At 37.2% G+C, this 13,202-nt stretch overlaps 1 protein-coding gene across 5 annotated transcripts in view; it reads left to right on the plus strand.

The window, feature by feature from the left end:
- The window catches only part of SLTM (SAFB like transcription modulator), a gene marked incomplete at its 5' end in the record, with an annotated part of 37,960 nt that overhangs the window by 10,758 nt on the left and 14,000 nt on the right, over positions 1-13,202 (plus strand). For 4 of the 5 annotated variants that reach the window (XM_082488568.1, XM_082488564.1, XM_082488565.1 and 1 more), the window contains 13 exons: positions 968-995; positions 2,349-2,817; positions 3,386-3,435; positions 5,447-5,565; positions 7,178-7,327; positions 7,418-7,527; positions 7,616-7,776; positions 8,126-8,217; positions 8,420-8,583; positions 9,638-9,812; positions 10,424-10,548; positions 11,763-11,933; positions 12,801-13,115. In XM_082488568.1, the coding sequence (XP_082344694.1) occupies positions 968-995; positions 2,349-2,817; positions 3,386-3,435; positions 5,447-5,565; positions 7,178-7,327; positions 7,418-7,527; positions 7,616-7,776; positions 8,126-8,217; positions 8,420-8,583; positions 9,638-9,812; positions 10,424-10,548; positions 11,763-11,933; positions 12,801-13,115 (2,129 nt within the window). The remainder of the gene's footprint in view (positions 1-967; positions 996-2,348; positions 2,818-3,385; positions 3,436-5,446; positions 5,566-7,177; positions 7,328-7,417; positions 7,528-7,615; positions 7,777-8,125; positions 8,218-8,419; positions 8,584-9,637; positions 9,813-10,423; positions 10,549-11,762; positions 11,934-12,800; positions 13,116-13,202) is intronic. The other variant, XM_082488567.1, reaches the window with a different exon arrangement.

Genomic DNA, 13,202 nt, shown 5'->3' on the forward strand with positions numbered 1-13,202 from the left:
ATGTCTGTTTAGTTGGAAAAGATCACTTTAGACTAACTTTTTGTTTCAGCATGCAGCTTAGAGTCAGACGATGTAATACAGTAAAGGTAAACCGTATGGGAAGTTTTCCTTCATATTTTTATTATAATGTAGATGATTGTGATTTCCAAATAAGGTGTGCTATTTAAATGCAAATTCCTGCCTATAATTTGGGAGTATTCAGTGCATAGACCTAGCAAGGAATAGTTTTCAGTGTTTTGGAGGGCTATGCCAAATGCTAGCATAGTATATATAGCCTATAACAGAGTTTAGAACTCCTCCTTTAATGTAGAAATTTGCCTTTGGAAGAGTGTTTGCAGGGGGGGTGCTGGTTGTTTGGGGTTGTGGTTTTTTTTGTTGTTGTTGGTGTTAATGTCTGTAATGTCTTTACATTCAGAAATTCATTCTGAGTTACGTGGAATTGATGTCTGAAAAGGGACATCTCATACAGCATGTCTTGCTCAGTAAGGTTAACGATAAATAAGTAAATACTTATTAAAATCACAGTTTCTTTTTTAAGTACTTAGTGGAGGAAGTCTGCCTAGTTTCTGACTTCTGTCCTAAGCTTTTAAAGCTATGGATTGCTTTCATTTCATTGAAGTAGTAATTGGCAGTGTAACATCTATTCTGAAGGCTTTAGTGAGGCATGGGACAGTTTAGAAACATCCTGTTGGGGGGGGGGGGGGAGGAGGCAGAGAAAATACCTGCGTGTTCCAACCAATTGCAAACCACAAGTGTTGCGGATAGATACCAGTGAAGCTTCGTACAAATTTTCAGTGATTTGACAAGGGAAGCGCACAGGCTTGGTTTCTAGGTCATCTTTTCTTTGGAAACAGTTTTCAGTTCATTAATTTGCCTTTATATGATAGAAATTCTGTGGAAAATATGAACTGCTCTTCTTAAAGTTTTAAAGCGGGAGACATTTAGTCTTGACTTCCTTTTCTTGCAGGATGGTGAAGATGAAGAAAATGAGAAAGGTATGTTTAAAGTTTAATAGAGTTCAGAGGTCTTTAGTCTGGTAGAGCAGACAACTTTCTCTTGTAATATTCAATCTCTTTACTAATACTAGGCTTGTCTCCAGTATGAAGTATCAGTTTTCTCCTTATTTAGTTCGGCACCTGGAATCATTGCAGTCAGTGGGTTTATATTGCTCCTAAGAGTTATTTTACTCTTAAGAGAGTTGATTACAGTACTTATCAGTTACTGTGGTGGATGTATAATATAGTTGTAATACTATGATTTCTTAACCAAAAAAACCCATAGTATTCAAGGACTCTGATTTTAACATACGGTAAGTCTTGATGCAAAAGCTTCCAACTTGCACTGCAGTAACTGATGGTTAATTGAGTGAAGTGATCCATGCTTACACTGAACTTGAGCACCCAACAAATGTATGGACCATCATATGCTTGACTTACTGTCACGTAGAAATACCAGTTGTATATAGGGTGGTAAAACAAGGGTTTGGAAACCTGTGGAGTGGCTACCTTTTTTTTTTTTAAGCTGTGATCATTAGTGAAACTATAGAAGGAATGGAATGAATTTGGGCAAAAAGACTTCCAGGACAGAAGTCTTAAGGATTCTCCGAATTGTGGACTGGAAAGGACATGGAACACCATCACTTTACACAAGGTGGAATAAACACATAACTGAAGTTACAGGATAAAACTACAGACTCCATATTTACGAGGGACCCTATGGCTGAAGTGTCTCATCTGCCAAATCCAAGAATACGGTTGGAGATGCCTATGTGGGACTGAGATGGAAAATCTGTCCAGTGGATGAAGACTGAGAACCGTTTGTCTACGAACTCTGGATTAAAGCTCACTCGTCTGTTCTGCAGCAGCCTTGTACAGCTAACTTGACTGCCAAACAACTGCAAAAGGGAACACCAGTGTGGAAGACTGGCTGGAATTCTCCAAGACTGTAGTTCTTTCGGATTTGGGAAGGTTAGAAGTCCTAGAACCAGGAAGATTCAAAGACAGATTAAGTCAAACTGTGAGCGTCCAAAGCACCTATTTTCTTCTGGAACGCTAAATCGTAAATTGGAAAATGGATACTTCTTATGAAGAACGGGTATCTCCAGGATGGAACCATATTCTCCCTCCTAATGTTTTGGTATTTGTCTCTAGAAAATGTATTTTGCCATGAAGAATAAGTGATCCTGGGTAAAGGATTTATATTTGTGTTAATACACCTTGTGTTTTTTTCTAACCTTCCATCAGTGCTAATAACTGGCTTTGTATTTTCTAGGTCCTATTCTAGCTTATGCATATGAAATTGTTTAAACTTCTTGTTTTGCCATATTTATTCCTGTTAAATCCTCTTAGATAAAGCAGGTTCTGGTGATGGTACACAAGAAGTATCTAAACCTCTTCCTTCAGAAGAAAGCCTAGCTGAGGCTGATCACACGACTCATGAAGAGATGGAAGCTAACACCTCTGTGAAAGAAGCTGAGGATGATAACATATCGGTTACAATCCAGGCTGAAGATGCCATCACTCTGGATTTTGATGGTGATGACCTCCTAGAAACAGGTAAAAATGTGAAAATTACAGATTCTGAAGCAAGTAAGCCAAAGGATGGGCAGGATACCATTTCACAGAGCCTGGAGAAGGAAAGCAAGGACTATGAGATGACTGAGAACCATAAAGATGGTAAGAAGGAAGACTGCCTGAAGGGTGATCCTGTCAAGAAGGAAGCCAGAGAAAGTTCAAAGAAAGCAGAATCTGGAGACAAAGAAAAGGATACTTTGAAGAAAGGTCCCTCGTCTACTGGGGCCTCTGGTCAAGCAAAGAGGTTTGTTTTTCTATGTCAGTTCTTTACGATACTGAGTACCAGCATTCAATAAGATCACTCTACATTAAGGGGGTAGCAGCAAGAATCTTATAATTAGTATCCTATGCTCCTGCCTATAGATTTTTTTTTTGACCGCCATAAGTTACTTTTTAAAATTCAAGATCTTCGTATAGACACTATGTCCTACTGATTGCATTGTCGAATTGTCAGCATTTATTTATTTTTTTTCAAATTGACGATTTTTTTAAATGTCCTTGTGATGATGGTAATGAACAGCTATCAGTTCTAAGAACACAAAATGAAGTCAAGTCCCCGTCCTGAAATCTGGAGAAGATTGCCATATATCCACTGCATAGAGTTGTCAGAAAATCTAGATCTTCAGGCATCTTGGGGAAAATCAGTGCAAGAATCCATAAGGGAATCATTTGTTCAAATATACAGTCTAGCCCTTTTTTATTTTTATTTTTTGAAATGTTAACTTGTCTATTAGTATTAGTAGTATAAAATGCAACACTTACCAAATTCTGTGTTTTCAATTTTCTTCTGATTTTTTTATTTGCTTCTCTAGCTCTACTAAGGAATCTAAAGAAAGCAAGACAACTTCAAAGGATGATAAAGGTAACTATTACAAATTAAGGTAGTATTGTCTTGGACTAAATGCTTTTCTGTTTGAAAAGTTGCTTGCCACGAACTAAAATGGCTTGTATAATTGAACTCATTCATATGTAGTAAATTATGCTAGTTACAGTAGTCACTATTTATACATGTCTCTCTCTGTATTTTTTTTTCCTTCTTATGCCAGATTCCTTGTAAGATCAAAAATACTTATTCTAAAGACTCAGTGAAAATATATTCTCCTATTTCAAAACACTTTGGGGAGCAAATTCCACTTAACGTTTCCCAAGTCTTTGTTTTGATGAGAAGGTGTAATTTGCAGCTAAGCCCACTGTAACTTACATACAACGATATGGGTTGATGTTATACACAGTACAAGCAAAAAATAATGGCAAGTATTTAAACATAACACCAATGATGTTTTTGGTCTTGTTTTTAGTTCTAGCTCATTTTTAAATAAAGCAAATTCTAAACCAAGTATAACAGCTGAGATGCCAGCTAGCAAAATTGCGCTTGGGGCTGTTGAGTTGCATTAAAGTTGCACCTGTTTGCTTACCTTGGAGTTTCCATATGTTACCATAAATCCCTGTATTACGATTACAGATTCAGAGTGGAGCTCAAGAGCACGTTAATGTCACCAGTTACACTGATGCTACATAGTTGAACAAATGCATTTGTATAAGCTCGTGTGTCTCCTTATTTTGCCTGCTAGCTCTCTGCCGAAAACCTTTGTCACAGAATCTCTTGCATATCACTAATGTATGAACGGAACTTTACCTGATAAATGAATTTCTGAGGAGAAATTTTGGTGACAGACGTAATTCTGTCTTCTGTAGATGCATGTCTGTCCGTTATAGTTATATGCTTACAATGAAATTAAATGAGGATACAGCAAATCTGCTTTCCTGGGGCATATATGACACCTGTAATAGTAACTGTCAAGGCTCTTTTACAATACATAGCCGAAGCCAGCATAGTGGCTCTTTAATGATATTTAATGATATTCTAAGTGTATCATGGTTTATCAGGATATCTAGGATTATCAAGATGGTCCTAGTTTGACGATAACTGAGATTTGTTGCCTCTTGCTCCGTTCATCTTGACGTATTAAAGAAGGAAAACTACCCTTTTTCCTCAAGGTGGTTAAATTGCCTTTTAAAACTTTGCATCCACCAGAGTTTCCAGCTCTTTAGCTGGAGATCCGGTTCTGATCTTGCCTGTATGGCTGGCTACATTTTAACATACTCAACCAGTTCATACATTGAGCAGCAAACAACAACAAGCTGAGCTAAATAAGAGTAAAAGATGTTGGGAATAAGATTATGTGAATCTCTTGAGTTCTTAGTTCTGTGTTGCTGCAAAAATGGCTACTGTGTTGGCGGGGGTGGTGTTGGTGTTTGAGGCACCTAATGTGTTTCTGGCTTTTCTTTAGTGTTTTCCTTAGTGTGCGGGAAGTCATTTTGGTGGGTTGTATCCAGTTCTACATCCAGCAGTATTTTAAAAAAGCTGCTTTGGATGGAGGGCAGATACTGCACGAAGTAGTGGAAATTGAGCACATTATTCTGGAGGCCAGGATTAACTAAGCCTCCTCTAGTTACCTTTCTGCCGTCTCTTTGGTAAAGTGAGTAGTGTAAAGACGTACTGATGAAGAACAAACACTGGGTGCTCAAAAACTTTCTTGTATGGAAGTTATTGATAAGAACCAGAATTTGAAGCTAAATGTACATACCCAAATGAGGGGTAAAGCATGCCTTTAACGAAGAATTGTGTGGTTTTTCTAGCTCTGTCGTTTGGGTGCGAGTTAGCCAAGCTGTTGGTCTCAGTACGTGGGTAAATGAATGAAATCTTATGGCATATATTTTTTTTATATAGAAGTCTTTTCAAGAAAGGTAACCGGATAAACAGTTACTTAAAGGTAACAGGCTAAGTTTCTCTTTTCAGCAACAGTTTAGTTCAATATCTATGATACCTTTATGTCCTTAATTTTTTGGCTGTTTTGTAAAACTTGTTGCAGGAAGTACAAGCAGTGTTAGTGGTAGCAGTGGAAGTTCAACTAGAAACCTGTGGGTTAGCGGACTGTCTTCCAACACAAAAGCTGCTGACTTGAAAAATCTCTTTGGCAAATATGGAAAGGTATTTCATGGGGTGTGATACCATGTGTGTTGTGTGTGTGTCTTTTTCCCCCTCCTCTATTCAGTTACAGAAATTGAGTAATACTTGATTTAAATCAGTGTCTGAGATGAAACCTCTAACCAGTGTAATCAAAAAAGCACAGTACTTTCAGCATCTAAAGTAAGAGTACATGCTTACAGGAAGAACCATATGTTAATTTTATATACAATTTTTCTTCCTGTTGAGGTAAGATAGATCCAAAAGAAATGTCACAAATATGACCGGTCAGGACTGGTTTTAAAAAATGTTTTTAAAAATTATGTAATGATGGCTATGTTCTTTTGCAGCAATTGTATTTAACTTTGAGTGTAAGATAACGTGCTAACTGGTAAAATTGTAATACAGTCAGGCTTATAGAACTGGCTGCTTTGGGAGGCTTTTTTTAAAATGTGTTCTGAGGGCTTATGAATGGGAAAAATAGCTAAAAAACCGTGACAGTTAATGTCTGTTCTTTCAGGGACTCTTTTAATGACTTAATGAATTTTTTTATGGGCTGCTTAAACTAAGCCTGTTTTCCTGGATTTTGGTTTTATTTAACATACGAATGCCATATAATAGAATCCAGATAAGCTAAGCAGTCTTCTGAAAACAGTTTTTGTTGCAGTTGTTCTCATTTTCTCACAGGAGTTGCTGATAACTATGTGAATTCCTAGTGTTTGTATAAGCCGGGGCAGTTATGATGTTAATGCATCTTGGGAACTGGTTAGAACCTTAGCACTGTGCATATCAAGGATGTGTATTGATTATTGGATATCCGATTTTCTGAATAAATTTAGTAGGTGATTTTATTTAATGCTTTCACAGGTGTTGAAAGCTGGGAGTGCATTTTGTTAAAACTTCAAATTCTTTGGCTGTTTTTGCTGTAAAGATGCTTGATATCTGTATTTCCTTAGCTTCCCAGTTTTAAATTAATAGGGAAATATTTAATTTCTAAAGGTCTGCACCATTACAGGCTGCTAGAAAGATAAAATAGTTGCATTAGAGCATGACTGTGTCACAAAGACTGGCTCCGGTAGTTACAGCAAGGAACAGGAACACAAAGCTTAATGCTTTCTCAAGAAGCGGGTGTCAAAGAGCTGATTGCTAAGGTTGTTTAATTGACGTGTTTTCTAGATGCCTTTGAAGAACTGGCTCCCTTATTAAGTTACTACATAATACTGTTTATACCGTCCCACCTTTAATTGGCAGCTGCTGACTTTTATGGGGGGGTTCATTTGTCAGGGATGAACCATCAAATTAAGATCAGTGGTGGTTCTGTGAATGAATTTTGGTAACTGTTAAAAGAAGCATTTAGATAACGTGCATGAGGTTGTGACCAGTCAAAACAGGACATAAGCATTAATATGCCTTGATGTGAAAGTTGGGATAAAGTTCTCTAAGCTGGAATTTCCTGTGAAACCATACACTTTTGAAGACTTCGAGTGCCAGTCTCTCTGATGGTGTGTTTTGTTGTTGTTGGGGTGATTTTGTTCGTTTTGGGTTTTATATACTAGGGTAAAAATATTGTTGGAATGCCGTTGCTTCCTTACTAGAAATGTCACTCTCAAAACCCAAATTTTACTTGTTTATGTAGGTGCTTGGTGCAAAGGTGGTCACAAATGCACGAAGCCCAGGGGCAAAATGTTACGGCATAGTAACAATGTCTTCTAGTACAGAAGTGGCTCGATGCATTGCACACCTTCATCGAACAGAGCTGCATGGACAACAAATTTCTGTTGAGAAAGTAGGTTTAATCGGATGAAAAATTTTCCCAAAATAGACCATCTTGTGCAAGAATCTACATTAACCTATTTGCTTTTTAAAAAAAACATAGGTGAAAGGCGATCCCTCAAAAAAGGAGTTAAAGAAGGAAAGTGATGAGAAATCTGGTTCGGGTAGAAGCACGGGAGATAAGAAGAGTGCATCAAGTGATAAAACCAGCAAGTAAGAAATTTCATGTGTCTTCTGAAGTTGTGAAAATCCTTTAAGTTGAATTTTGCTCATTGCATTTGTGTGTTTCTTTCCTAACAAGAACTCCATCAACCAAAAAAGAAGAAAAGAAATCTGAGAAATCTGAAAAAAAAGAAAGTAAAGAAGCCAAGAAAACAGAAGGTAAAGATGAGAAGAGTGATAATGGAGCGAGTGGCCCTAATCAAGAATCCACTAAAAAAACTGAAGAAAAGAAAAGAATAAGTATGCAATATAGCCATGTTTCCTCCTGTTGAATCTGTGTGTCTGACTTGTTTTGGGGGCATGTTCTTGCTCTTACCAGAAGCCCGATAATTGAACAGTTGCTCTTTTTAGACTCCAATAACATCAATTACTTTAGAGCTGATGTTAAAGCTTCCATATTGTGTATTACTACTTAATTACAGACATGTGCTGGTATGCTTCTGCTACTAGTAACAGTTCAATTTAGAGATTTAGAAATTTCACCAAGGAAAATCTGTAATGGTAAATAGGGCTATGTGTGTGTGGTGTTAAACTTCTTGTTTTTTTTTTTTTCTTTCTCTTCCTTTTTTTTTCCTCCCCCCTTCACTAGGTGGTAAAAGCCCAGGTCAAGTTGTAGTTTTAGACCAAACAAAAGGAGACCAAGGCCACACTAGGACAGTTAGAAGGGGAAGGTTTGATAAAGTAAGTATGTATAGATTTGATACTACCTTACAGTTGATATTTTCACTGAAGAGTCAATAAAGTATTACAAACTGTTAAGCTTAGATGGAAGCTTTGTATGCTTTGGGATAGCTAAGTAGTTAATGATACTTGAACGTAGCATCCAGAAATCTCCCTAAATGAATGAGACTTCTGAAATAACCATTGTAATCTCTATCTATAGCCACAGATATTGAGGAACAAAGAGCGTATTATTCAAGATAAAGTGAAATTCAGGGAATACAGGGGTAGAAAGGATATCTTGCCTTTTGAAAAGATGAAGGAACAGAGATTGCGAGAACACATGGTTCGATTGGAAAGAATACGACGAGCTGTTGAACTCCGAAGGTAGTAATTCAACTTTTTGCTAAAGGCTATTTTATACATTATTGATCAGATACTATATTTAGAAATCTAATTAGAATGCATTCTGTCAAGCCTTTTTCTCAGATGTTAAAGTCTGGGACTCTACCTAACAGTATCTTTATATGGATTAACAGGCTCCAAAACTTTTGTTTAATCTTTTAATAGCCATATCTGTACACATGTAGCTTAGTGTTTCTTATAGGGGGGTGTATCTCATAAATGTTACTGCATGCCAGTTTTCTTTTTGAAAAGATGAGATGTTGACTAGAAGATGTGGCCAAAAATAGTGTTTCCGGGTTTTTTTTGTTTGTTTTTAAAGGGAGAACTGTTATATATCTAAATGACAACTCAAACGTAATACAGTCTTGTCCCTTTAAATAAAAGGATGAAATGGCTACACTGTTCTACTCTGCTGTTTTCATACGGCCAAAAAGTTTGCAAAGGATAGTTAAATGAGTTGTGTTGTAAGCTGGATCTCCCAAGGAATTCCCAGCAAGCATAAAGCTTAAAGGAGAAAATGCCTTTCCTGCTCTTTGTAAGCTGTGCTATAGGAGGTGGGAAGAAGAAAGCAAAATGAAGCTGTTGACAAGCACACTTAACCTGTGTGAGTCAGAGTGATCATGTATTCTGTCTTACTTTTGGACAGAAAACCATAAGTAAATTTCTTGTTAGTTTGAAGAGGGCAAAAGCTAAAATAGCAAGTATTTTTAAGATCCAAATCGTGTTCTTTGTCACCTTGCAGACAATAACAACAGCTTAGCAATGGAGAAAATACATCAAGAATGATGATTCTTGGTATAACTTTTCCTAGTATCTGTTGTCTGCTTAAATGGTGCTGTAGAATATGCTAAAACCAATTTGGCTACTTGGGGCTAAAAGGAGTAGACTTCGATACCAGGACCTCTGTCAACAGTTTACTCTCAAATAGTTTTTTAATGTCTGTGCCTAAAGTGGTATTAGTTTTGGTTGAGAAAATTTTTCAGATGAGTTTCTGCTACCTCTTTTTTTTTTTTTTTTTTTTTTTTTCTTTCTTCAGGCGACGAGAAATTGCTGAGAGGGAGCGTCGTGAGAGGGAACGCATACGAATAATGCATGAACGAGAAGAATGCTTGCAGAGAGAAAGGGAACGATTAGAAATTGAAAGGCAAAAACTAGAGAGGGAAAGGATGGAACGGGAGCGTTTGGAAAGAGAGCGTGTTCGTATTGAACAGGTGTGCACATATATATTTTGGACTGTAGCGCAATATCATTTTGGATTATAACCCAATTTGCACTTGCGGTGAATTTTTCTCTTCACCTTTCCACCCTGGCCAAAAAGAACTAACCAAACCTTACATAATCCACAATGTACAGCAACAGTAATCTTTATCTTGTTTGCTTGACTTGTGAGTAATTTGATGGCAAATTCTTGCTACTGGTTTATGCAGTGGCTATGCACATCTGTCTCTGAAACTAAAGTACAGCAGATCATATTGCCTGTACTAGTCTTCCATAATTTTACTAGATTTTTCCTAGAGAATGTCACCGCAAAGTTAATAAGATGTGTTTCTGGGCAACAAATACGGTAGCAATACAAGAAATTGCCTGGAGACATTTCTGTGTAACAGTCAATAGCTTCTCCAGATCTGTTGTCTACTTTTTTAGAGAAGTACTCCTTATACTCTTTAATCTTAGATGCTATCCAAGGATGAATTGTATTAGATAACCTTTAGTAGAAAACTACCAAGTATTAATTCCATATAGTTGCTAACTGTTCTATAGGTATCTCTAATAAAGAGCTATTTTGTTTGTTGTGTTTATTCACCCTTCCCTTTCGTGGTAGGAACGTCGAAAAGAAGCAGAGCGTATTGCTCGTGAAAGGGAGGAACTTCGTCGACAACAGCAGCAACTTCGTTATGAACAGGAGAAGAGGAATTCTTTGAAACGTCCACGCGATGTAGATCACAGGTAATCTAATTCCCAAACCATTGTTTTAAAGTGCTTAGTAAAAAGAAATAGCTACTGGCTTTGTGTCAGACTTGAAAATGCATTTGTACTTAAAACAGGTCTTCACAGAAGATCTAGATTTGTTTTGTTTTGTATTTGTTTTTGTATTTGTATTTGGCTGGTTTTGTATTTGTTTGGTGGTTTTGACATCAATATTTTGACATCAGTTTATGCCAAGCATGAAAGATACCTTATCTGTAGGAGAGAGTTTTGAAGTAAGAAAAGCATCCCGTGAGTTAATCCTTATTGTATGAAAAGAGCATAATGCAATTCGGCATTTGCTGAGAAAAGCTGTTCTTCTGACATAATGGTTGAAATTTCTAGCTTCTATGTTAAGAATCCACATTTCCGGTAAATGGGTGGTTCAGGAAGTCAACGGGATGGCTTTTAATTTTTACTGAAGCTGATGACACTTATCACTTGCTGTGTAAGCCACGAGTTGAACTGGCTTTGATCTTTATTTGATTATAAGAATAGGACTGAGATCTTAGCCATAAAACTGACGTATTCATGGTACAATGGAAGGTAAGTGTAAGTCGTTATGGTAGATACAGTAGCAGAACACTAATATTTCTTCACCAGAGGAATAAACAGCTTCATTTGTCAAGGCTACTGATGATACTGAAGTGTATCTCGCATGCTTACCATAGAGGCTCTGTACCTGAATGTTTCTAGTGAGCAAGGCTGTGACGTTTCCTGCACTATTCCTTCCTGAGAAAGCTGGTCTGATTTGTGGGTTTTGTGGTTTTGGTATTTTTTTTTTTTTTTTTTCTAGAAGGCTATTTTCAAGGCAAAATTTTGCTAACGTGATGTTTTTGTTGGCATTTTGGTTTATGTTTGGTGGTTCGTTTTGTTGATGTTGTGTTTTTTTGGGTTTTTTTTTTTTTTTTGGTAACTGCCCAACATTGTATACTATTGCTTAGATTTTATTACATATTTTACTGATACTTTGTCTCTTTATTTTCACTTCAAACAGTAGGGTGTTGATTTGTTTTTTTTTTTTTTCTTAAAAGTTTTTATTCATTACTGTTTAAAGAGTCTACCTTTTGTTAGTGGCTTTCCAAAGGTCAAGTGAGCATCTTTAAAACAGACAACTGACTATTCACAATTTTCTGCGTATTAGGCTTTGGTTTGGATACATGTAACTGATGAGGGTTCATTTGTTTTGCTTAAAGGAGAGATGACCCGTACTGGAACGAGAATAAGAAGATGGCTCTTGATACAGATGCACGTTTTAGTCATGGTTCAGATTATAGTCGCCAGCAGAGCAGATTTAATGATTTTGATCACAGAGAACGGGGACGATATCCAGAAGGTTCTTCTGTTCCGTCATCATCTTTTGATAGGTAAGTTGAGATAATAGGGCAGGTATTTGCCTGTCAGCTTTACTGTGGATTTCACTCTTAACTATTCAAGACTTAAAATAGTGCTTTACACAGTTTTGATGCAAGAGAATTGCAGTAGAGTCCTGAAATTTCTTGTGTCTTCAGGACTGGCCATGTATATCATGGAATTCAGTCTGCTTTTCTCTGAGAACTTTAAATTAGCTGCTTGGTGGTCTGTTTTGGGTGACATTTCAAAATAATTTTTGTGGTTATTCTTCTCTCGCATCTAGTCATAAGTGGGTTCCACTGGATTAGATCTGTCCTACTTGGTAACCCATCTCCTTAAGAAAGAAGACCAAAAGCAACTGATTCAATGAGAGTTAAGAACATTACTTGCATGAGGCACATTCATCAGGGTCCACGCTACCGTGCAGGAAATGCTGGTTACAGATCTAACTTCATGTTTCCATTAAACATCTCCATTAACCATTAAGACCACATAATTGTAGCTTCTGGACTTCTACTTTTATGCTGCAGTGAACTAGAATTATTTTCTAGCCGACTCAAGAAATCTAGCATTCCCTCTGCTTCATACTAGGCAAAAAGGGAGGCCCTACAACTGCTTGTTATAGTGACCAAAATGTGAACAGAGAAACACATAAAGAAATGTTAGAATGGCTGTAAGAACTCAAGCTCAAAATTACAATTGTAGAAATAAATATAATTTGACATGGGAAGGATCTTTGAGATGTATATCACATATATAGTAATAAACATGTAATGTAAAGATGAACAATATTTTTGTATTCTCACACGTGTGCTTACATGTGCGGAGAAGTGGGAAGCTGGGAGATGAGCAAATGACTTTTTCCTACTTTTACAACTTAGGCGAGAACGTTTTGTAAATCAAGGCGAAGCAAAAAAGACTCGCCCAACAGCACGAAGAGAAGAGCCAGGGTTTGAGAGATATCCAAAGAACTTCAGTGAGTCCAGAAGAAATGAACCACCACAACCAAGAAGTGAACTTCGAGATACAGACAGACGAGAAGTGCGAGGAGACCGAGACGAAAGAAGAACAGTGATAATTCATGACAGACCTGAAATACCACATGGTCGACATCCAAGAGAGACTGGTTCAAATCCCCCTAGGCAAACAAATTGGAAGAGTGAGGGAAGCATAAGCACAGACAAACGGGATGGCAGGTAAATTTGCTGGCTAACCAGCAGACTAGTCAAGGTACTGATTCTTGTAGAATTTATCCATAGTAGCAACTCCTCAAGAACTGATGT

The sequence above is a fragment of the Vanellus vanellus genome, assembly GCF_965231255.1.
Source record: "Vanellus vanellus genome assembly, chromosome: 11".
NCBI lineage: Eukaryota > Metazoa > Chordata > Aves > Charadriiformes > Charadriidae > Vanellus > Vanellus vanellus.